This window comes from Peromyscus leucopus, chromosome 5 (genome assembly GCF_004664715.2).
Source record: "Peromyscus leucopus breed LL Stock chromosome 5, UCI_PerLeu_2.1, whole genome shotgun sequence".
NCBI classification, from domain to species: domain Eukaryota; kingdom Metazoa; phylum Chordata; class Mammalia; order Rodentia; family Cricetidae; genus Peromyscus; species Peromyscus leucopus.
The window spans coordinates 63,382,844-63,407,211 of NC_051067.1; the positions used below are offsets into that span (position 1 = coordinate 63,382,844).

The 24,368-nt window shown below is 45.0% G+C and overlaps 1 protein-coding gene across 1 annotated transcript in view; it reads right to left on the reverse strand.

Annotated features, from left to right (window-relative positions):
* Positions 1 to 1,367: 1,367 nt before the first annotated feature.
* Positions 1,368 to 24,368, reverse strand: part of Ccdc3 (coiled-coil domain containing 3) — a 93,105-nt gene continuing 70,104 nt past the window's right edge. Inside the window, exon 3 of the mRNA XM_028891838.2 lies at positions 1,368 to 5,054. Coding sequence (XP_028747671.1) covers positions 4,782 to 5,054 — 273 coding nt within the window. The 3' untranslated portion in view covers positions 1,368 to 4,781. The remainder of the gene's footprint in view (positions 5,055 to 24,368) is intronic.

Genomic DNA, 24,368 nt, shown 5'->3' on the forward strand with positions numbered 1-24,368 from the left:
ATTTAGTAATACTAATGATTTTTTTGAAGATTTATTTATTTTTATATTATCTGTATGGGAGTTTTTCTTGCATGTATATCTGTGCACCATATGTATGCAGTCCCATGGAAGCCAAAAGAGGGTCCCAGATCCCCTGGAACTGGAGTTACAGATGGTTGTGAGTTGTCCTGTGGGTGCTGGGAATTGAACCCAGATCCTCTGAAAGAGCAGCTAGTGCTCTTAATTGCTCAGCCACCTCTCCAGCCCCTGACACTAGCCACATTCTAAGAGCTGGTAATTTTCACTATTTCCACGACAGAAGGTTCTACTGGGAACCACTAGCCTAGAATTGCATAACTACACACACAGACGTTTTATTAATGGTGGTTTTGTTGTCATTAGCATTTGTAAGTTTAAAAATTGGTTGGTGAAAGGTAGTATAGTCATTCATCAGTGGTCAGGGGGATGGGAAGAAGAGGTGTGGTAAAGGAAGAAGAAAGTCTTGGTAATAAGTTGTGAATCGTGTCAAATGAATCGTATCAAGTGCTTCTTTTTGATAGTTTCATAAGTGTGGGAGAAAGGAACTTTGACCATCTGCTGCCTGAGAGCAGCAGCCTGGACTAAAACCCAGTCCTCACAGGCTGAGAAGGTTGTGAGAAGCAGACGATAGAAGTCAGCACTTACAGATGTACATTTTTCTTTGGGGATTAAAGGGCAGAACCGAGATAATGATTTTAGGGAGTATCGGGGCTGTCTGTTGTGGACCACTCTTGTGCTTGGGGCTAGCATGCTTCTTCTTGGCTTTTGTCATGGTGTGAATAGGTCTGAGAATGTCTGAAGATGAAGACAGGAGTTTCCAGTAATGCAGATCTATGGCTAAGGACAAGAATGTTGGAATCAAACGTTTTAGTCTGTTTTCTGTTGCTATTATAAAATACCTGAGGTGGTGATTCATTAATAGAAGACTATTATCTTCTAATTATCTAATTATCTGGTGGCCATCATAACATGGTAGAGGGTGCCATATATTGAGCAATGCAGTAGTACCAGCTCAGGTCTCTCTCTTCCTGTATAGCTGCTAATACCATCCTAGGAGAGCACTCCCATCTCATCAACTCCTAATTACCTCCTGAAAGTCCTGCCTTCAGCATGTGAATCTGAGATTGTTTCCAACACATATGAAGTCACCACAGGAAGAGGGAATCTTACAGACCCTGTATGGAGCATTGGAAGCAGGCCTCTCTCCTCGATGGTGGGCGAAGAGGAGGATGGCAGACCTAGATAGTGTGAGCAAAGAAGGTGAGAGATTCAGGGCACACACTAGTGATGGGTTGTACTTTCTTTATAATGTGGAGGAACAGGCAACTACTCTGTATGGAAGACAAGAAGATGCTTAGAATTTTATTTAAAGCAATGGTAGGTTTAAAAAGGGGGGCCAAAGATTCATATGGGGATCAATAAGAAAATGATATGCAATCCTACCAAATAGTCTCTTGCCAAGAAAATTGATTATGTCATATTCATGTACAAAATGATTGACTTGTGACTTTTGTATACATGTGTAGCACATATGTACAGGTATGTCATGTACTATGGTTGATTGTAGTCACCCTCCCTCATTTCTAGTCTGATAAACTTCCTTGTTGTGACTCGCACGGAACCTTTCCAGTAAACGTTGATAATAAAAAGTAGAAGTAATCAGAAGGGATTCGACGCGTGTCAGAACTGCGCATGTGAGTGACAGCCCAGTCCTCCTAACACAGAGGAGCAGGTACGGAGCGAAGTGAAGGGAGAGCTGAGGGCTTGTTTAACTACCCGCACAGCTGTGCACCTTGAGCCTTTTCTTTCCTGAAACCTTAGATTCCTGGTGGAGAATAGGAATTGAGCTTCCTACTTTATAAAATTATTAAGAACATTAAATGAGATAATCTGTGAGAAAGAGCCCAATATATGCCGGGGTGCTTTCGTGTTTTTAGGGGAGAAATGTGAGTCAGGGTCTTGCTACACAGCCCAGGCTGGCCTCAAACTGATGATTCACCTGCTTCTGCCTCCCAAGTGTAGGATTACAGGTGTGTGACTCCATAGCAGTTAGGGTGCTTGATTTTGATAAAAAAATAAAACAAATACCCCACAGACTATGAATTGTTGTGGATCCTGCCATTTGAATGAAAGTCATTGTTGATTTGACTTTGTAATCTGTCTCTTCAAAACTAGATAACTCTTGTGCTCCAGATGCATGGATTCCAGTAATTTCTACCAGGTGGGGGTCATAATGTGTATGCAATATAGCCTGGTGTTTAAAACAAGTGTTTTAAAAGGAAGTAAACAGTACAGCACAGTATCCTGAATGGGAAGCCACCAAAGACATTGGCACTCACATACTGTGGGGCTAATGAAGCCTCGTTCCTACACTCGACGGTGTCCACACTTCACCAGTGGGACCTTCCTGGGGACTGTCGTTTGAAGATTTGAGAGTCTACCTGCTTCTTGCTTACTGTGCAGTTTTGGAACAGACACTTTGTCTTCTGGTACCTTGAAGGGAAATGAGACCGTAGCCTGCATTTCACAGAAGGTTCTAGAACAGACTGGAGAAAGTGTGCCATGTCCTGAGCGATGCTTGGAGTCAGCCCTTTATGGAACATTAAACGTGTCACTCATGTGAGTGACAGGTGGCAAGGGCTGTGGCCAGATAACAAGGCAGAAGATGATGGGCCCCGGGAAGCCTCCTTTAGCAAGACTTCAGTAGACGTTTGAAGACACTGATTAACGATACCTCCTGTCCCCCGTGAGCCAAAGAGCAGGAGCACAGGTGTGCTGAGAGATGGAAACCCAGAGGGAGGGAGACTCAGGGCACATCCATCAGGGAATGGCAGGAGAGCAGGCTTGAACAATCCTCAGTGTCCCAGGGTCACTCCCAGATGTCTCCCCAAAGGCTCAAAATCACTTTTCCAGGCTGAAGCTGGAAATCATGAAACCTCCATGGTCCAAAGACACGCTTATTGTCTCACGGCTGTTGGAATCACTGCTCATGTTTATTGGAAAAGCAGAACATAACGCATCTTGGCCTCCACATTTCTCTGAGTCGTGGCTCTGCCACCTCTAAGCCTGCCATTCTCTTGGGAGGTAACAAAACCACTCTAATGAAATGTTCCCAGGGAGAATTAACGAGAAGGCACATCTATGTAGCAAATTATGAATAGCACTGCTAAAGGGACTGTGGAGGAAAATTGGTCCCCAAATAGAAGTTCCCATCATCCCCAGTGCAGCCAAGGGCATAATACTCATACAATACAAGGTACTTCTCAGAGAGGTGCCTGGACTTCCTAAAAGCAGAAAGGTAGCAGTGTGACAGTAACAGCCATTTTATCAGCCTCATGTGTCTGGAGTGGACTTTGGGAGGTTGACATTGTAGAGCCAAAGGATTCTTTCTCGAGGGGACAACATGGAAGGGCATTTGGTCTAAAGGGCGGGCAACAGGGGAGATGAAGTACAGTCGCACAGCTGACTTCTGAATGCTACAGCTGAGGCGTGATCAACCTTGGCAGTGGTAAGGACAGTGAGAGCGCTCTATTGAACTGCCTTGAAGTTTTCTTTCCAAAGAAAACTTTTTGTTAAAGAATTGATTAAACGAAAGTACACTGTTATGCAAATATTTCTATCAGGCTATGCACAGATTTTTTTGTGGGGAACCTGGGCAGAGAGCATGTGTGTGTTTCTGGGATAGGGGCTTGGGGTATGTGTAGAAGCTTGGGTTGGAATACCTGGACAAAGCCCTTTCTGAATCCCACCAGGCAGGGAGATGTATTTGCAGAGCAGGCCATCTCAGTGTGTTGGGGTCATTGACCTTGAACTCGAAGATGTGGCAGGCTGAGCAAACAGAGTTAAGACTCCACAGAGTCTGAGCTAAACTCCAATTTGGGAACAAGGGCTGAAAACATCTTGAAATGTCTGTCAAAAGAGATCTGGGTCCGAAGTACAGAGGGGCTGAGAATGCAGTCCAGCGGTAGAGACTTGCCAAGCAAGCAGGAGATGCTAGTGCGACTCTCAGCATCATGAAACATGGTGTGTCCACCAAAACAATTACTCTCTAGATTAAAACAGCCTGTGAGTATCATGTCAGCCCTGGGGAGCTGGGGTTGGAAACCTGATATAATTTATCTTTACCAATTACCAGCTGCTCAGCTCCCTGCTCAGTTCCCTTACCTGTGATGAACTCATTAAGCCTTAACATGCTTTGGCTGTGAGGGAAATACTGACTTGACTACGGGTGCCCTGCACACTCGCATGTAGGCGCCCTGCTTCTAAAACCATGGGCAAACGCAGCGGAACATTCCAGAATGTTCTCTAGAACAGCGGCTCTCCAGAATGCCTGCTTGTGCCAGTTCTGGTTGCTGAGACTCACGCTGACTCTCTTCTGAAATTAAAAACAGAGTCCCGTCATATCTTCGTGTATGTTCTTTTCTAGAATGATCTCTCCACAATGAAGAGATTCCCTAGAGGCTGAAGGCCAGACCCGGGATGGGCCAGAACCTGGGGATCCCACTGCCTCTGAGCTGTAAGGTATTTGGGTGGCACCAGGACAGAAAAAGGGCATGCCACACGTAGGGTCTGAAGCCGAGTGGCCAGTAAGAGCAGCACCCGATGGGAAATAAACTAAGACTTGCCGTTTTACCCTGTTAGATGCTACCAAATGTCTAACGGGTATCTCCTATAAAGTTTGAAGTAAGTGCATGTTACAGAACCGGCCTTTATTCTCTCCTCCGCTGGTTCGGGCAAGGCAGGCCGGCATCCGCCTGCACCTGCTACCCGTGCAGGTAGGGGGCGCGCGCGGGCTCCCGGCCCAGGGCATTGATGTGCTGTTGAACACCTGCGTCCACCAGCTTCTCATTGAGTTTTTGGTTCACCAGCTCCAGGTGGCGGCTGTTCTTCCGCGCCTGCCTCAGAGACCTCTTGACCTTCTTCACCCGCTCACGGAGCTGCCTGTTGCGCTTCTCCAGGGTGGCCACCTTCTGCTGCAGCTTCTTGACGTGGTCCTCCTCCTCAAACAGGGCCTTCTGCACCGAGGAGCACATGAGCTGGGGGCAGAAACACCGCAGAGGGAGAAGCAGGTGAGTCTCAGAAGCTACAACACAGGCAGTGGCCTTCACCATGACCTTCTCCCTTCACCCGCGAGTCCCACCTGACCTCAGATACAAAGAGAAGCCTCACTTGGCTCTTCCTTGTAAGATTTTGCATTTAAAATATATTCTAAATATTTGTCACTGGCGGCAGGAAGGAATGAACTTCCTGTAGTGAAGATAAAAGCAGTTTAAAGCCACGGCAGGTTATTATTTTCTACAGACTGGCAGATGGTAGGGAAAAGTAAAGATTAGACCTAGGGCCTCAGGCATATGGGCAAGTGTTCTGCCTTCAAGCTGCATCCTCACCCGCCCCCCCCACCCGCCTCCCTTTTCACATATTAGACTGAGTCAGGATTTGGGGTAACAAGACTCTACTGGACAATGTGCAGGCCCTGGTGAAGAGCAGTTGGACTCTCTCAAAATAAAAACTGTGTATCCTTTGGCCTAGCAATTCTGAGACTTCATGTCACAGCAATGCACTCACATGTGCAAACTGATAGGTATACGAACATATTCTAGCATTGCTTGTATTTATTTCCTTTTGGGGGTGTTGAGAATTAAACTCAATTGCCTCAGAACATGCTAAATGTGTGCTTGGCCACTGAGCTATAGCCCGTCATTTGCTGTTTAAAAAGAGCTGGGCAGAGTAACGCAAGCCTGTGATCCCCGCATTTGGGAGGCTGAAACAGGAGGGTTATCATCAGTCTGAGGCAAGACTGGGCCTATACAAGAGACTTTGTCTCCAAAATGTATTTTTTAAAATGTAGAATCAAATAAAAGCTTTTTTAAGGGTTGAAGACATCTTTAAATGTTTATCAAAAGAGATCTGATTCAAAAGTATAGTAGGGTTCAGAGTACAACTTAATGATACTTGACTAGCAAGGTAAGATACTCAGTCTGATTCCCAGTGTTATGAAAGAGAACAAAAAGGTAAGTCATTATATGATGGAAAAGCTTTGTATCTTCTGTCTTTAAGGGAATAATGTGGCTCCATAGGAACATTGTTGAGGCAAGGTCTAAGCCATGGTGTTAATATAGAAAGCACAGTGCAGAATGATGTGGACATTGTGATAATGAGAGCCATAGGATCTGGTCTCCATGTGTACCTATGCTTACATACGTGTGTGCTCTCTCTGGGGTGACAATGGCTATGTTCTGGGAGCAGAGGGGACAGGAGATGGAGCTTTCTCTTTCTGCGTACTTCTTGAGTCTTGTGCTCTAAGCAGGATTCCACTCTTACAAGGAAACAAGAGGTCTTCTCGCCACCCTGAGCTGTCTGCTCCCCCTGTTCTCCATTATCAAGAGCTGTGCTAGCAAGCAAAGGTTTGAACATTGCTGTCCTCTGCTTAGAAACAGCCTCCCGTATCTGTGTCTGTGGGTTCCCCCATCAGATTCAAGCAACCATGTATCAAAAATTGAAAAAAAAAATCCAGAAAGTTCCCAGAATAAAAATTTGCATTTGCCGCATGCTAAGCACTCCCCTGGATCCACACGGATGGGGATAAGCTTCCCCAGTTGTAGCCTGACACCGTCTCTCAGACCCTTAGTCTGTCTCTGACAGCTGTCATGTGAGACGTGTTCCCCTTGCTCCATTTGTGTGCTTCGTAAGGAGACTTCTGTAGGTGCTGCTGGGCTGGAGCACGTACAGACTGTTTATCTGCAGTCATTCTGAAACCAATGGAGTACAGCAACTACCTATACCTGTTGTGTTCGGTATTCTACACACTCCAGATGTGGTCATATGCAAATACTGTGGCCACATGCAGACTACTGTGTCACTTTCCATTATACATAAGGAATTTGAGCATCCGTAGATTTGGGGATCTGAGGAAGGATCTCAGGACCAGTGTCCTTTACATGCTGAGGGGGGACTGTGTTCATCTAGCACCAGTCACCTGTACTGCAGTTCATCAGTACAGTTAAATGCAGTCTTATGGCCAGCTGCCCTAGTTTCTAACCTTGCCTTTTCTGCCTCTAAATGCTCTCACATCAGGCAGGCAAGCGTCTTGAACTCAGTGTAGTGGACTCTGCATTGCACCAGCCACCCTGGCTTTGGGACTGGAAGGCCTATGCCCAGCTTCTTGGAGGGTTACAAGTGGACAGTCCTCAGCTGAGTTTTCTGGAACCTGCCCTGGTTTACCTCCCCTTGGCTGAGACATTTGTAGTTAATGACTAGGCATGACCCAGGATTAGGAAATCCAGGGACCTTCATCCTATCTTGGAACATCTCCGGAGGGACATCTTAGCTTCATAGTGTCCCATGAGCAAGACTAGAGCCCCAGTGAAGTTGGAATTACAGTCAATTTCACCTTTTGCCTGTCCCTCCGTCCCCTCTGGCCCTCATGTGCCTAGGTATGCCTCTAATGCCAGGAGCATTCTCTGAAAATTCTCTCATCTGCTCATCTCCTCTCAGAGTCCCCCTCTCAGGAAGCCTGACTGGCTACATACAGTTTCCTCATATGTAATGTAAGATTGACCACAGGGTGGGAAAACATAATGAGTTCTGTCCAGACAGTTCTTAGACTCATACTTAATACATAGTAAAAGCTCATCGACAGCCAGTAGTGCATGGTCAGAGCCACCCCGTGTACATCTCCAGTCTCGCTCAGTTTATGCACCACAGGCTTGATCACAAAGTATGCTGGCTCCTGGCTCTTCCTCCAGCATGTTTCTCTCCTCCTCATCTCAGAGTCTGTGCCATTCTCTCACAGCTCTCTCTGGACTTTTTTTTTTAAAGACAGGTATCGAAAGCTGGCTTCAAATGTACAATGTAGCCCAGGCTAGCCTTGCATTCCTTACCTGCTGCCTCAGTGCCTGGGATTCTGAGCATGTGTCACCATGTCCAGCTGTCTGGCAGCCTCACCAGCCTTCTGTGGGTCCACTTTCGTGTTGCTAGCTATACCACACTCTCCTGTGGTTATTTATACATGGGGCGATGGGTTTGAGTGCCCTTGGCAGATCACAAATTCTTCAAGACCTAACCCAACATTGGCCTTTGGCATTCTTGTTGCCTGGCAATTTTGAACATATAAAAAAAAAAAAAAGAAATTGAACCAATGTCCAAAAATTACTTGTCATAGTTTGGGGCTCCTGGAATGTCACTGTTTGTTGGAGACCACATATGCCACACTGCCCTCTTCTGGCCAAAATGAGACAGACAGACAGACAGACACACACACACACAGACACACACACACACATACACACACACACACACACACACACACACATACACAAGACAAAGTGGGTAGAGGAACTCATTATTTCTATCATATATGTGTGAGTAAGTAAGATGTATGTATTTTAAAATTCCATGTGTTCAAGTAGCTAGAATAAGCACTTTCGATCCACTCTCCATAAATCACAGTCTATGAGTTATGTTAGATTCTTCAAGAACAGAATAAAAGAAGATAAGCAACATATACCAAAACAAGAGACCCAAGTCTTTCCATTTAAATGGAATCCATTGGTATTTGCTTGACTATCACATCAAAAGGAGTTGTAGGAAAGGGGGTATGAACAATCACCATGGACAAAGCTTTTCCCAGGTCACCAACATTCCTGGTAGGCATCCCTCTGACCAAAGAGCAACGAACTCCCTATTCAAACTCCCTATTCTGGAGAATTCAGGGCAAGAGATACAGCTCTAGCAAAAATACCATAGCCTGCCACAAATGCCTTGACAATGACCTGAAGAAACCGAGATGAGACCAAGAGGCACCAAGATGTGTCTGGGGGCGTGGTGTATTGTGAAGATAGAAACGGTAAATTCCAAAGCAAGGTTAAATGGGCTCCTTAGTGAGTGCATCACTGTGGTCCTCACAGCTTCTCCTTCCCCTGATAGGAGCAAAGAAAGACATCAAGGGACTCGCAGAACTTGTCCGGTGTCACCGGTCACAAAGCCATAATCCAAGACTACTATCACACAGGTCTCTCCTCTTCGGCAAAGATGCCATGTGCATCAGGACAGTACCATGAAACAATGAAGCTACTGCCCATAAAACCTAAAGTGGGCCTTCTGGATTCCGGCTATCAACCCCCCCCACACACACACACACATACACACACACACACACAAAAAAAAAGTGGTGCTTTCTTTCCCCCATTAAGAAGTGAGAACTCCTATGCTTTTCAAACACATGTTTCTTTAAGAAACTTCTGTTTGGGAAATGCTTTCCAAATGAAATCAATCTCTTAAAATCTGCTGGAAAAAAAAAAAAGCCAAGCCATGCCATTTGCTCATTTAGCTTTGAGGTATTTTTCAGTAATCTGAGCTGCAGAGGGGAAAGGCTGGCTGGGCTGCAGCAGGTACTGCACATTCTCTTGGAAGAACTAGAAAGAAGGCTCTTAGGAGGAGCCCCGAAGCCACAGATTCCCCGGATCATCCTTGCAGAACTCCTGCACCTCCCCCAGGCTAACCTGGAGAAATGACTCTTTGGATGATGCCTAAGCACCTCCGTTTGCCTGCAGCAGAGTTTTATCTGGAAGTTTCCATGTACCAGAGAGGATGCCTGCTTCGGGCAAATGAGAAAACTGCCATGAGATAGAGACTGCTTTCTTATGTTTATAAGTCAGGCTGAGGTACCCATGCTTCCTTATCTTTTAAGATGTCATTTTCTAAAGCTAAAGAAGCAACGAGCTGATTGTAGATCAAGTTTTTTAAAGATAAGCAAGGGACCAAGCCTGGGCAGATGGCTTAGTTGGCACCTCTCAAGCATGAGGACCTGAGTTCAGCTCCTTAGACCCCAAGTAAAAACCTAGGGGCAAGCACACCTATAACCTTGTCACTGGAGAGCCAGAGAAAAGATCATCCCTGAGTCTTGCTAGCCAGCTAGCCCAGTCTAATTGGCAAGCCCCAGGTCCCAAAAAAGGCATCAGCAGGTAAAGGTACCTGCCACCATAAGCCTGGCAACCTGAGTTCAATCTCCAGGACCCACACTGTAGAAGCAGAGAATTGATCCTGCATGTTGTCCTCTGAGCACTACATGTGCACACGGGTGTGCACACTGTGCACATACACACATTATACAAATGTAAGAAATACAGAAAATACAGTAAGACGGAGAATAACTGAGAAAGGCACCTAATGTTGATCTCTGACCTCCACACACATGTACACATTTGTGTACATGCCTCCCTCACAAAACATGTATACATATATACTCACACACACAGAGGAATAAAAATGTGGAACATTTCAATTATGTGTAATTGCATATAGAGCTAGCTACTGTTGACATTTTACTGTATGTATTCCTAGGGTCAGGTTTATGGGTCTAGGTAAGCACATACAGATTTTAAACAAAATTGAAATCATGCTGTTATTAGACTGTCTATTGTAATTTTTCCCCTGGAATTTTATCAGGAGTATTTTGCAGAGATTGGTCTGGATACTTTTTTCATTGAGCACCTCAACAGAAACCCACGTAGGGAGCATCACAAGGTCCCCAGGAACGAGTCAGGGACCCTTTCTCCTTCTAACCACAGGCTGAGCAGAGGGTGATGCGATTGCTGCTGTTACATCCTTGAGGCCATGTGACCTTAATGTGGCCATTTGGGTCACCAGCCACCATTGACAGGGCAAACACAGGAGGCTCCTTGTCTGTACCTTGGTCGGGTATCTTCCTGTCTGATTGCCTCTCCCCCAGGAAACTCAGGTTCTGCGAGAAGGTTTCATAGCCAAGATCTTGAGAGGTTAAGGAAATATAGTCATGTTACAGTCTAGAAGCACCCATCATTTCCAAAGTTGTTCACCTTAATTACATTCTTTCTTCTTCCCTCTACTTCCCTCTCTCCCCCAGCTCCCCCCCCCTTTCTTCTGTCTTTCCCTCCCTCACCTCTTTCTTTTTTTCTCTCCGGACAAAACCACTTGCCATTCTGTGCCTGGGTAGAGCCAGGGGTAGAACGTTTTCTAAGTTACTTGGCAGCGCACCGGTAAGCTTTATGTCTAGCTAAACAAAAATAGCATATTTAAAAATCACTACTTCATGCTAGTGGGCATAACAAATGTGCCCCGAGAGTTCTTTTCTTCACAGCTGCTTTCAATTTAAATAACCACCTACAAGGACAAGACAACATGTACTTTCTGAAGTATAAAAAAACAAGAGCGCTGTCCAAAAGTAACAAGACAAATAGCTTGCCTTTTTAACACCTCATTCATATTCTTGGGACTCAAAATGAAAAGGAAGCGGGGGAGGAAAAAACAAAATGGAGAGTAGTGGTAATCCAACTATGGCCTATCACAAAATCTGGCCCCACATCAATAAAGTTTTATTAGCACACAGCTACAATTGTATGTTTGCATATTAACAGTGGCATTTGTTGTGTTACAATGACAAAGTTGAGTGGTTGCCACAAAGACCTTATAGTCCACAGGCTTAAGATGTTTACTATCTGACTCTTCATAAGGCAGGTTGCAGGGGACATCTGAAACCTGACCTCAGGAGTGACTCAAGACAAATGGAGGTGAAAATGTGATAGTTAACCACTGGATGGGGTTGGAGGGAAGGTGGTCTACAGCCAAGGCACGAGGGAAGGACAAAGAATAGATGAACATCTGACTCAGAGCCTGCCAAAGACCCTGTATGCCCACACCTCACCTCACAATCATTTTCATCCTGCTCTGGAATACTGATGCAAGGTATCAGCAGTCTTTGTCAAAAAGGCCATTTCATTCCATCCCAACGGATTGTGGCCAATTTTCAAAGTCCAGATGGAAAAGTAAACTTTATACGACTTTAAACTGTAGAAGGTCTAGAAACAGTAGACAGTAAAGGCCAGGATTGCTTCGCCATGTGTGATCCAGGGGCTCAGCTGCCTCAGCCCAAATGCCCACAGTTCTCTTTGGCCCTTTGGAAATTCAGTTGGAAATTTAGCCTTGCTGCAGGGTCATTCAACTCCCTTTAGAAAGAGAGAGAGAGATGTGTGTGGAGGCAGGCAGGAAAGTGACATTAATACAGAGTGGTCCCCAAGCTGGGTGAGCCCACAGCTACTGGGGAAACACCCAAACCTCAGAAGCGGGGGCAGTTCTTACGAGGACTCTCTGGAGGGAGAACCTGAGATGCCAATGGAAGCATTTGACTTGGCAATGAGTCCTTTGCTCTTTTTCTGGTCGCCCCCTCCCCGTTTTACTTGGCTGGATTATTTTGTACATCCTCGTGTCAGATCCTATAGAAGTGGAGCATGTTGGAAATGAGAAAAGTGTTTTGGTGGAAGATGCTGGATTGCACAAGACTCAGTGTACTAGTTAGCTTCAGCAGGCAACTTGACATATACAGGGTCTTCTGAAGGAGCCTTCCATTGAGGAACTGGCCAGATCATATTGGCTTCTGGCCATGTCTGTGAAGGGTCATCTTGACTGATGATTGATGTGGAAGGGTCCAGTCCACCGTGTGAGGCACCATCCCTAGGCATCTCTAGGGCTTGCTCTGTATAAGGAAGCTAGCTGAGCGTGAGTGAGCAAGTGAACAAGTGAGTTAGTAAACAGCATCCCTCCATGGTTCCTGCTTGACTTCCTGCCTCGATTTCCCTCAATGGTGGACTGTAATCTGGAAGTATGAGCTGAAATAAACCCTTTCCTCCATTATGTTGCTTTTGGGCACAGTGTTTATCACAGCAACAGAAATCAAGCCATTCAGGATCATGCTGGGGAAGATAGGGCCTATGGCCAGCCCTGCCATGAGCTGGGCAGCAGGGGTGCCTGGGAATGAAGAGGATGGGGACAGACCCTTAAATGGCCAGGGCTTGAACGCAGAATTGCTAAGAAGAGGAGGGGCTGGGCTGCCATGGGTGAATTCTCTGTCAGAAGAAGCACAGGTCTACTAGCTATGGCAGTTGCAGGGATGTTACAGCAGTGTCTTTGCTCATAGAAATCCACTCTGAAGTGTTTCCCAAAACGGGGTCCGCAGAATCCTCATGGGGAGGCTGCATGGTCAAATACAGTCCAGGCATGACACATGCCACGCCTTCCTCTCTGATACAATAGTTATGCACTATCTGTAGCTTTGTTTTATGACAAGGGTAAGCAACCTTCTACGTGTTCCCCAGAGAGATGAGCATATTTTCTCTTGGCTGTGATACATAGAGGACTGGGAAGTCCTGGGTTGTGGAATGCTGCTTCTTACCCCAGTTGCTTTTCTAGACCCAGAAGGGGAAGGAAGTGCTGAAATCACAGTTCTTGGGAAAGAAGGCCAATGGGCTCTTGGTGCTGACCCCTTTCCACTGTGAGTGCAGAGAAGGCTGAACTGAGAAGGGGAGGGGCGTGTTTTACATTGTTAATGGCTTTCCAAGAATTCACTCCAAAAATTGAGCATCACAGTAGAAGGGACATGAATTTAGTTGCAGGAAGCCATCTAGATGATGGCCTTAGGCATTTGTGGTCTTCTCAGTGACAGTTTGAGAAAGACACCTTCCAACGCTTGTTGCCTCCTGAAGTATCATAACCCACCAGTAGCCAGTCATGACAGCTAATGCTCCTTTCCGTGGCAGCTACAGAGGGTGCTCTGTGCTACAGACTGGCTGATTTGGTGCACCCTTGAGAGGGATAGTGTCATCCGTGGCCCTGGAATCTCAGGTTTGTAAAGACCTGACGGTTGATCTGGTGTGTGTGTGTGCGCGCGTGTGTGCATGTGTGCTCGCACTATGCGACCTAGCATTGCATGGGTGAATGGATGTGATGTAGCTTCTTTAAGACCACCAGATGACCTTGCGGCTATTGAGGTAAGAGGGTCTTGGTTCATTCCTGCCCTGAACTTTGGTGTACTGACCCTGCATGAATACACAACACTGAACCACCAGTGGACTCTTTAAGCACCACATCTTGGACCGCTGTTGATGTCCAAAATAATGCTCATGCTCTGATCTCAGTGCAGGAAACGCTCATGGCAGACCTCCCTGATGCCAGAGTGTAGCAACAAGGCTATGGAGGGAGTCAGGCCAGCTACAGACCAAGTGTCTGTGGCACCAGCTCCACTGAGGAGGAGGTCCCTGGGGCAGAACCACTTCTCCTGTTCTGTCCCACTGGTGCCATTGATTGACATCAATGATCTGACACTGGTAGCTAGCTTTCAGTCTCCAGCTCTTCCACGGAGCGAGGCAGCAGGCTCTGCTTTTCCTCCTGTGGCTCCTGTATTTGCCTGGCATCCTCCTGGCTGGCTGGAAACCCCAAGAGCTCCTGCCACCCTCCCTACTGGGGAATGTGATGGGAATGTATGAGCTAAGAGCCCGCTTGTGTTTACTTCTCAGAGAACAGTGACTTTGTCCACATGGCCACATCCAGGGCCAGACTCAGCTGAGACTGTTTATCTGGGAGAATTTATCAACTCAGATGCAAGTTTTTATGCTCCTGAATTAAGACAGGTGGCCCTGGAGCTGAAAGGGGCAAAGAGCTATGTCTGCTTAGGTTGGAAAGGGCAGGGGGTGGAATTTGTAAGACTTAGCTTCAAATGTCGCTTGGATGCTTGCTGACTTCCTTAGCATTCTTCCTTTTCCTCTTTCCTCTTCTCCCCTCCCCTTCTGTTTTCCCTTCCCTTCCCTTCTCCCCTCCTTCCCCCTCCCTTTCCTCCTACCTCTCTCTAGCATATGCATGCATTTTGAGGGGTGCGTATTTCCCCATATGTGGGCATATCGACGTCAAAGGTCAGTATTGCTCTCCACCTTACACTGGAGACAGGCTCTCTCACTGGACTGAAGCTCAGTGATTCAGCTGGACTGGCTGCCAGCAAATCTCAGAGATCCTCCTGTCTTCAGCTCCCTAGTGCTAGGTGTCTTCATGCCTGCTCAACAGTTTACATATGGAGTTAGTACTCAGCCTTCCCTGCCTTTCTTAAATCTGAGACTGTTTGGGGGGGGGGGGGGGGGGGAGCAGAGCTGCGTCTGGAGGCCTCAAGGTCACTACATGTTGATGTGGCGATTGTAACACACTGCCAGATTCAGTCAATAATTTTATATCCCAGAATGAAGTCGCAGTTGATAATTTATTTAGTAAAAATGTGATTGGAAAAGTTACAAATAACAGATGACTGAGCGAGAGTGATAAATACTGCTGCCAATTCAAGGGTTGTCTTTCCTGGCATGTGTTAGAGTCAGTCTTGGTAAATTGGAAAGCTTTAATAACGGGGCAAATTTTCCATGTGGAAAGCATTAGATAAAAGGATTTTATACCCGGTGCACAGCTTTGGACAGATCCTATGATGTGTAAAAAGGGGATATTGTCTGTCAGAGAAAAGTTAAAATGTAAGTAAGTTTTAAAATGCCTTAGTTCACCTTCCTTTACATAAAAATTCCAAGTTATTCCGTGTCCGTCTTTAAGTTGCTGTTGTATCTTCCTTACTGGATAAAAAGATCAATTATCAAAGTATTGGAGACTACTAGAAAACAGGGGGAATAACTAACCTCACCATTCAAAGACACCTTTCATTTCTCTTTTAGTGTGATTTTTTTTAAAAACCTGGTTATAAATCAATTAGTATTTATTTTTTTTTAAATGGTGCAGGGATATATCTCAGTCATAAATAACTTGCCCAGCATATGAAAAACCCTGGGTATGATCCCCAGCACTGCCAAAAAAAAACTTTTATTACCAAACAAAACCATAAATATTTATGAATATTTGAAATATGTATATATTATAGAATGGCTATTGAGTTAATTAATATGCACGATCTCACTTAATTTTAGTAATGATACCATAAAACTTTGCAGCAATTTTTTCTTTAAAGATTTCTTCCGGTTGTTTTCAATTATGTGTATATATGTGGGTATGTGACCATGAGTGCAGATGCCCACGGAAGCATCAGACTGACTTGGAGCTAGAGTTATGGGTGGTTGTGAGCCACCCAATGTGGGTTCTGGGAAACAAACTCAGATCCTCTGGAAGAGCAGTAGAAGGTCTCACTTTTAACTTCTGATTCCAGTCCCACTTGTAGCAATTTTCAAATATTTAATAAACATTTATAACTTATATAACACATATGGTATATTGTGATTAGGCATATTATATAATGTTCAATAGAATCACTGAACATATTCTTCCTATATAGCTGAAATTTTGTATCCTCTGAGCAAAGATCCCACCTTCGGCCCCTGGCACACACCATCCTAGTCTCATCCATGAGATCGCTCTTTTTTATTTTATTTGCCACAGGGTCTCTCCACATAGCCCTGGCTGTCCTGGGACTTACCATGTAGATCAGACTCACCTTGAACTCACAGAGATTCACCCACCTCTGCCTCCCTTCCACGTGCTGGAATTAAAGGCATATGCCACCACATCCAGTAAGATTATTCTTTTTAGATTTTCCTTATAAGTAGGGTCACATGCCTGTTTTATTTCACTTTACATACTGTCCTTGGGCACTTAGCTTGATTTCATAGCTTGGTGATTATAACTAATGGATCGGTGAACAGATCCTCACGGATACATTTATTCCACATCTTTCACACTCATACCCACCTCATTTCAGATATTTTTCTTTCTTTCCTATTTATTATTTTTTAACCTTGACACAGGTTTTCTACAACCTCTATTAATTTATAGCTAATTCTCACTAAGGATACAAGGGCAGTTCTTAATCTTCATTATTAACTTGACTGAGTTTAAAATTCTCTAGGAGACACACTTGTGACTTTGTCTGTAAGGGCACGTCCAGAGCCAGAGGGTATTAACTGACGAAGGAAGATTCCCTTGCTTCCCCTCTCCTGCTACCCGCTAACTGGAATTAGCACCAGCCCATGGGATGGAGGCTCAGCCTAAAACAAAGGAGCAAGCCAGGTGAGTGATAGCATCCCTAGTTCTGATTCCTGATCCATCCAGATGTGAGCAAGTGGACTTTCACTCCTGCTCTCCCTAACCACCATGACTTATGCACCATGGTGTACTGTACCCCCAAACTATCAGCCAAAATAAACTTTCCCTCCCTTAACTTGCTTCCTGTTGGGTATTTGGTCATAATAATGAGAAAGTGACTAATAAACTTATCTTTCACCTTCTTTCAAATTATAGACATTCTAGGAGGTACAAGGTAATACAATCATGGTGGCTTTAATTGGCATTTCTCTGATGACTAGTGATGAGGAGGATTTTTTTTTTTTTTTTTTTTTTTTTTTTGAGAATGAGAGAGGTGCCTCAGCTTTTACCAATCTTTCCCTCATTCCCTTGGGATAGAATTTCCATTCCTGTAGAAACGATTACTTGAATTTTGCTAAAGCTTGCCTTGAATCTGCAGGTCATCTCAGGTTGTGGAAACATTTTAATGGTGTCCTTTCTTTTACTATATGAACCTGGGATATCTCTATTTGCCTGCACCATCTTTAATTTCTTTTATCAGTGCTGTAAGTAGTTTTCATAGTAGAGATCTTTACCTCTTTGGTAAATTTATTCCTCAGAATTTTATTATTTCTTGTAGCTTTTGTAAATGGGGTTATTTTTTCAATTTATTTTCAGGTAAGTTGTTGGTGTATAGAGACACTACTGATTTATATAGAGTGACTTCAGGCCCTCCAGCTTCACTGAATTTACCTATTAGTTCAAATGGACTTTTTTTTTTTTTTTTTTTTGGTGTCTCCAGGGCTTTGTATATCTGAATGTCATCGCAAACACAGACAATTTAACGATCTCCTTTCCAGTGACTTTTATTTCTTCTTTTGCCTGACTGTTGTAGCTGTGACTTCAGTTCTATGCTGAATAGAAGTGGTGAGAATTATTTTTGTTCAACTTTATTGGTCTCGAAGGAAAAGCTTTGACCATTTCACCAATGAGTATTTGATGTTAGCTGTGGGTATGTTACACACACACACACACACACACACACACACACACACACACACGTTTGTATGTAATGTATTGTAGCATGCAAAATAGTAGGTTTCCTTAGATTATTTTCAAACACAGTTGTTTTGGCTGACTCTTCCCACCCCCACATAAATACATATGTAAAAATTAGAAGCTATGATACCCATATACAAGAGAGAAACATGCCATGTTTGTCTTTCTGAGCCTATGTTAACTCACTGAATGTTTTCTAGTTCCATCCATTTTTTCTGCAAATTGCATAGTTTCATTTTTCTTTATAATTAAATAAAATTTCATTGTATCTATATACAACATTTTCATTCTCCATTTGTTGATGGACATCTAGGCTGATTCCATTTCTTTGCTATAGTATGTGACCTTTTTTGTGTTGGGGTATGTTCTTTCTTTGCCTGATTTGTTGAAAATTTTCATCATGAAAAGATATCGATCTTGTCAAATTCCTTTCTTACCTACTGAGATGACCACATGAGTTTTGCCTTTCACTGTTTTAATGTGCTACATCTTGTTTATGGATTTTTATATAATACCTGGTGTGCTGGACATAGCTGGGACCCAAGTCCATCGAGGTGGATCCTCTAACCATGGAGACTGTCATAGAGCCTGAGTCTTCAGGGATAGACTTGGAGCTTGAATCCACAGGAATCAACCAGTGGGGCCTGCCAGAACGTCTGGTACTTGAATCTATGAAGTGGGCTTGGACTGTGGGTATACTGCATCCACATCCATAAAGATTGGCTTGGCACCTACAGCCTAAGGCCTTAAGGGAAGGCCTAGTGGTGGGACATTCTAGTGTGAGTCACTTCCTGACCGCTGTAGCAGAACACCTGACAGAACCGCCAGGGGAGGAAGGCTTTATTTGGCTCACAGTTTCGAGAACACAGTCCATCGTGGCAGGACTATCTTGTGACAGGAGTGACAGGGGGTTGGGGGTGGCCGGTGTAGCACCAGAGCAGCCAGGAGATGAGTCCGGCCTTTAACTCTTGAGATGTGTTGCACAGCCTCCTGAAACACCACCAGCAGCTGGGGACCAAGCATTCAAACACACACCTGTGGGAGACATTTCACATTCGAATCAGCACAACTTGGATGAGCCGAGGTACGGTGGACGTGGCAGTAGGCACCCCTTCCCAGTGTTTTCAAGTGTCACACTGCACTAGGGCAGGCCTGACGCCTGGGGCTGTGTGGGCTGAACCTCAGGTCTGATGTGAAACTTGAGGGAGGGTCCCAAGGACTGGCAAACTTGGAGGCTGAATTTGCAGGTGATAGCTACTGGTAACACAACAGTGGGCCTGGGCCTGGCAATAAGACATTTCCCTGCCGCCTTGAATTGCCTCCTTCTTTAGGATTTTCATGTTCCTACTAAGGCCTGATTGGACCTACTTTGTCCTGTGTAGCTATGGGGTCATCCTGCCAACACCATGTGGCTTTTATTAGTTATATAATATAACATGTGATAGGAATTTCCGAAAGTTTTTTGGCAAAAAAACTTTAAATACAGAAGGATTCTATAAAGATCTTAAAATATAATATGAAACTTATATGGTTCCACACATATTTTGAATGATATGGTTCCACACATATTTTGAATGTATGAAAAAACCCACAGACTAATATTTGACTAGTACAAACTTCTGCTCGGGAATTTAATTCACAGTATATGCAACCTCCACTCAGTCCCCCGATCATAATGTTTTCCTAAATATACTTTTGATTCAGTCTTCCTCTTAACACCAGTTAGGGACTAAAGGCATGGCATTTTATGTTCCATTGTGGATTTAATCTATTGATGTTGTAGTTTTACTCTTCTCATTATCTTTATAGAAAATATGCACAGATGTTTATAAAAAGTGATAGTCAAGGATGAGCCCTGCAAAAGGGAAAACTTTAATGTAAAAACTTGAATTCTCATCATAGATAAATCATATGCACCAGGCTGCATAATACCTTGTTCAGTTTGAAAGATGAAGGAGAAAATGGCTCCATGTGTCTTACCAAGTGGAAAAAAAAAAAGCCCTTATCAACCTTCAGAATCATTCATGCGATATGCCGTTCATAAAAGTAAAATACATATGTAACTATATTGGGGTGAGTGGGTGTGGATGTCCAGAGAGATGTAGTAAGTTCTTTCCTTTCAACATGGCTCTCTCAGTGGAGGGGACCCGGACCGCAGGAGAAACTCTTGGTCTCGGAGCTAACAACGCTGTGATTTCACTTGTAAAGTTTACATCTTAATATTCATGGTATGTTCACACCGGCATCACTCGTGTAAGTAGAAATGAGTGTTACTTTCCGAGTTGCGGTCTTGTGAGGGGTGCTGTCTCTTGCATTACACTTCTGTTGCATTCACCCACATGCCTTAGTGCCTCTGGGTTCCTTAAGCGCGTGCACAGGAAAGACTCGCCGCTCCTGCATTGTGCCAGTGCACACGCATGAGACAGCGTTCAGCCCAGAGGGACAGGCACTGTGACTAAGACCCCACCCAGCAGGGATAACGAACTTTGCAGTTTGCCATTTGTTGTTAGAAAAGCCATGCTCAAGTAAGAGAGGAGGCTGGACCAGAAATGGACAGTGACTGAGTGCCTGGTCATGAGTGAGGTCCAGGTTTCCTAACCACAAGTCACAAGTTCTAGCCAGCAGGTTAGGATGGGTCCAGAACAGTATGTCTTATCAAGTGATAAAGGATCATTCTGCTAAGCAAGCTGAGACTTCGGGACATCAAATGCACACAGTTCAAAGCCAGCTGGAGAAGTAGGAGGATGTATTAATAGTTATTGAGAACTGGCAAGATGAATTGGTGCTTAAGAGAGCATCCTGCTCTTGTGAAGGATCCAGGTTCAATTCCTAGCAGCACATTGGGCAGCTCACAACTACTTGTAACTCCAGATCCAGGGGTTCTGACCACCTCTTCTAGATCCCTTAGCCACTTACACACACACACACACACACACACACACACACACACACACACACACACACAATCTTTAAAAACAAACAAGCAAACAAAGTTACTGGCCTGGGACAGGAAGCTACCCAGACTTGGGGTTTTCTCTTCACAACCTTCTAATGCCAGAGATGTAATTTAATGAACATAAACTATGCCCCGGGCACTGTGCAAAGAGTTTGGGTAATATTTTTTTATTAAATTTTGACATCAAACCACACCACAGTTTGGGCTATGTTTCCTCCTTTTATGGGTTAGACAGATACAGCTCTGAGAGCTTCTGGCACTTACAGAGTGGGGTCCTGGGATGCGAGAGGGGCCTTGAACTCAGACCATCTGTCGTAGAAAGGCTGTGTCCTCACACTTGTAAACTCCACAGTAGGCTGACTATCTGCGAATACTCAGGATAATAAATACAATTTCATTTATAGACCAGGGACGGGGGAAGGGGCAGCCGTGGTGACCTCAGCACTCTCTGGCTCTCAGCAGTGCACACAAACATTCTCCTTGGGAACCAACTCCCCTTCCAACTGCTCTCAAGAAAAACACTCGGAAACTACACATTGTGATCTTGGCCGGGGACGTAGTGGTTTTACTCTCCCAACATAAAAAACTGAAGACCATCATTCCAGATGACTGACTTCTCATCTCTTTGTGTAATCCCACTTGCAAGCAGTCTGGGCATTCAGTTTAAAATGAATTAAGGAAGCAACTTCAGTGTGGAAGGATGTCAGTCGAGCTTTTAAAATCTCAGAGTTAATGAACATCAAATTCCACTGCGGTCTGACTGAGGGTGACCTTTTGACTCCAAAATGTGTATGTCCTCTGGGCTGGGGCTGCCTCTGTGTTGTGTTTCTGCCCCCAAGGTTGCCTGAGCATGACTGCAGGAACTTGAACCAGGAAGCCCTGCCCACAGCCAGGCTCCACTGACTGATGGAAAAGCCTGAGTTTATCCTTTTGTTGTTACTATTGTTGGTTGTTTTTATCATGAGAAAGCATCCATAACAGAAAGTTTATCTTCTTAAGCTTATAGTGTTAAATACATCCATCCTGCTTGTATAACTGACCTCTGGCACTCTCTTCACCTTGCAAACCTTCACTGATTTTTATGTGGTAAAATAAGCAGGCCAGAAAGTGGACTGCCTTAACCATGCTTAAGTGGACAATTAAATGCCATTCAGGACACTGTGCTGTCTGTCACACAGCCATAGTTGCCATCCACCTCCCAGGCCTTTGTTTTTACTTCCCGGGTATTGACACACTGCTCTAACGACTCCTGGCGCCTGCTCAGCTTCTCCTTTCTTACAAACTGCCTTTTTCCTCCCGACTTGCTTTCTTATAAAAGTGCTGGGTTGTCCAATGGAGTTCAGTTTGGCCTCTGTCCATGGAGCAAGCATAGGCTCCCAAGCTGCCTCAGTTCCCCCGGCCTCCTTTGAGACTTGGATGAGATCTTCCTCCCCAGCAGGATCATGAACTACCCACCCATGCTGGCTAGCAAGCCTCTTCCTACCTCTGATTTCTTAGTGCCAGGACCCCATGCCAGGGTTAGAACTCCCTTTGTACCCTTCTTAGCAGCTGTGTGTCCTTGGGCAGCTGACTCCCTAAAGCCTATTCTGTTAGCCACAGAATGGAGTCACCAATGATCTTTAGTGCGACTGCAAAAACCAAATAATTTGTGGACTGCAGAGATGGTTCAGTGGGTAAGCATTTGCCTCACAAGCATGAGGACTCTTGTTCTGACCCCCAGAACCCATGCAAAAAGCCAGGCAAGTTAGGAGGCAAGACAGAGGGACCTCTGGAGTTCACAGGCCAGTTAGCAAAGTTCAGGCCAATAAGAGACCCTGTTATGGCAGAAGGCACCTGAGAACCCATACTGGACATTGTACTGTGACCTCCACATTTACCCATACCCACATGTATACACACAAATGAACATGAACGCGCACGCGCGCGCGCACACACACACGCATATACACGTAGGCACACAATGGTTTGCAAAACCATTGCTCCGTATTTTGGAAGGTGTTCTGACCTGAGGCCCTCCCTGCGAGATCCTTATCTTCTCAGTTCCTTTTCTCACCAGTGCCCTCTCCTACCCTTCCCCAGCCCCTGTAAGCATTGCCTTCGGTGGGAAACCGGAATGTTTAAGTTATCCCAGGATGTGGTACGAAGCCGGAGCCAGGCTCGCTGCTGTCTGAATCCTAATGAGCTTTGGTGTCTACCCTCTTCCCTGTGGCTGGATCTGGCAGAAAGTGCTGACTTCGCTGTCGTGTCTCATAGTTTGGAATGTGCAGAAGATGCTTCCCCAAATGCCAGTTTACGGGATGGAAAGCAGCCTGGGGCCTTCGGGACTTGGGAAAACAGTCTCTTGCTCAAAGATTTGCCAAGTAAGTCAGTTTACAAACTTACAACAACAGCCTTTTCCTTCCCTCTCCACTTGTGTGTGATTAAAAAAAAAAAAAAAAGGACAACCCCTTGATGGATTTGAAGAATAAGTCCCTCATTTTCAAAAGCTGGTGGTCAGGGAGGGAAGCGGGCCATCTGTATGCTCTGAAAGCCTCACAACACAGGAAAGCAGCTGGGTAGACAAAACCAAGCTGGGATAACCTTCTCCAGACTCCCCATGGGCTTACCGTCTGTAAGTTTAACGTTCCGGAAGAGAAAAGTGTCTCCATGATGCTCCCTGCTTGGGAACACATGCCAATATCCTCACATGACGTCATGTCTCTGTCAGATGTCCTCAAAGGGAATGGAAGATGTCCCCCACTTTGCTCTGTCACTTCTGGGTCATCACTTTGTCCCAAGCACCTCAGTTACAGCCAGACCCAACTGTTGTCACATTCCAGCACGTCTGCCTCTTTATTCGGATGCTTCTCCCTAGCATGTCTTCCTCACTACCATTAGCCAAGTGATCCCCTCTCTAAGGCCAGCACAATGCCACCTTCATATAGCCGTTCCTAGATCTCTTGATGGCATGTGACACACCACCTCTAGCCTCCGCTACCCCACTCCATGGTACATAGACCCTCCTTTCTTGAATCTATCCAACAGGAGGAAAATGAAAACCACCTGTGTTATATTTTGCTTTAGGCCACATATGGGGTTCCCTTTGGGATGTGCACTGTGGCCATTGACATCTTGTTTTCACCTCCATGTACCACCAACAGTTCTGTGAAGGCAGCAACCATGAGTGATGGCCATCATTAGCACCTTACCTCTATGTCTGAAGCTTTCTGGGTACTCAATGAACTTAGTTTGTGCTTTACAAGCCAACAGTGCTATTCCAAGCATACAGACTTTGGATGGACATCACCACCCCTGCTCTATCCCCACGAAAGTTGACTTCAGTTCAGTAATCCTCCAGAAAGATAACTTCAGTTCAATAATCCTCCAACCTCTGCTCTGTGCAGTAGATGCACTTGGCAGTAATTCCAGGAGGAAAAGAATTAGTGAACCATCAGGGTGAACATTTATGCACTCAATTTTACACATTGAAAGACACGGTTTGGGTGCTTAG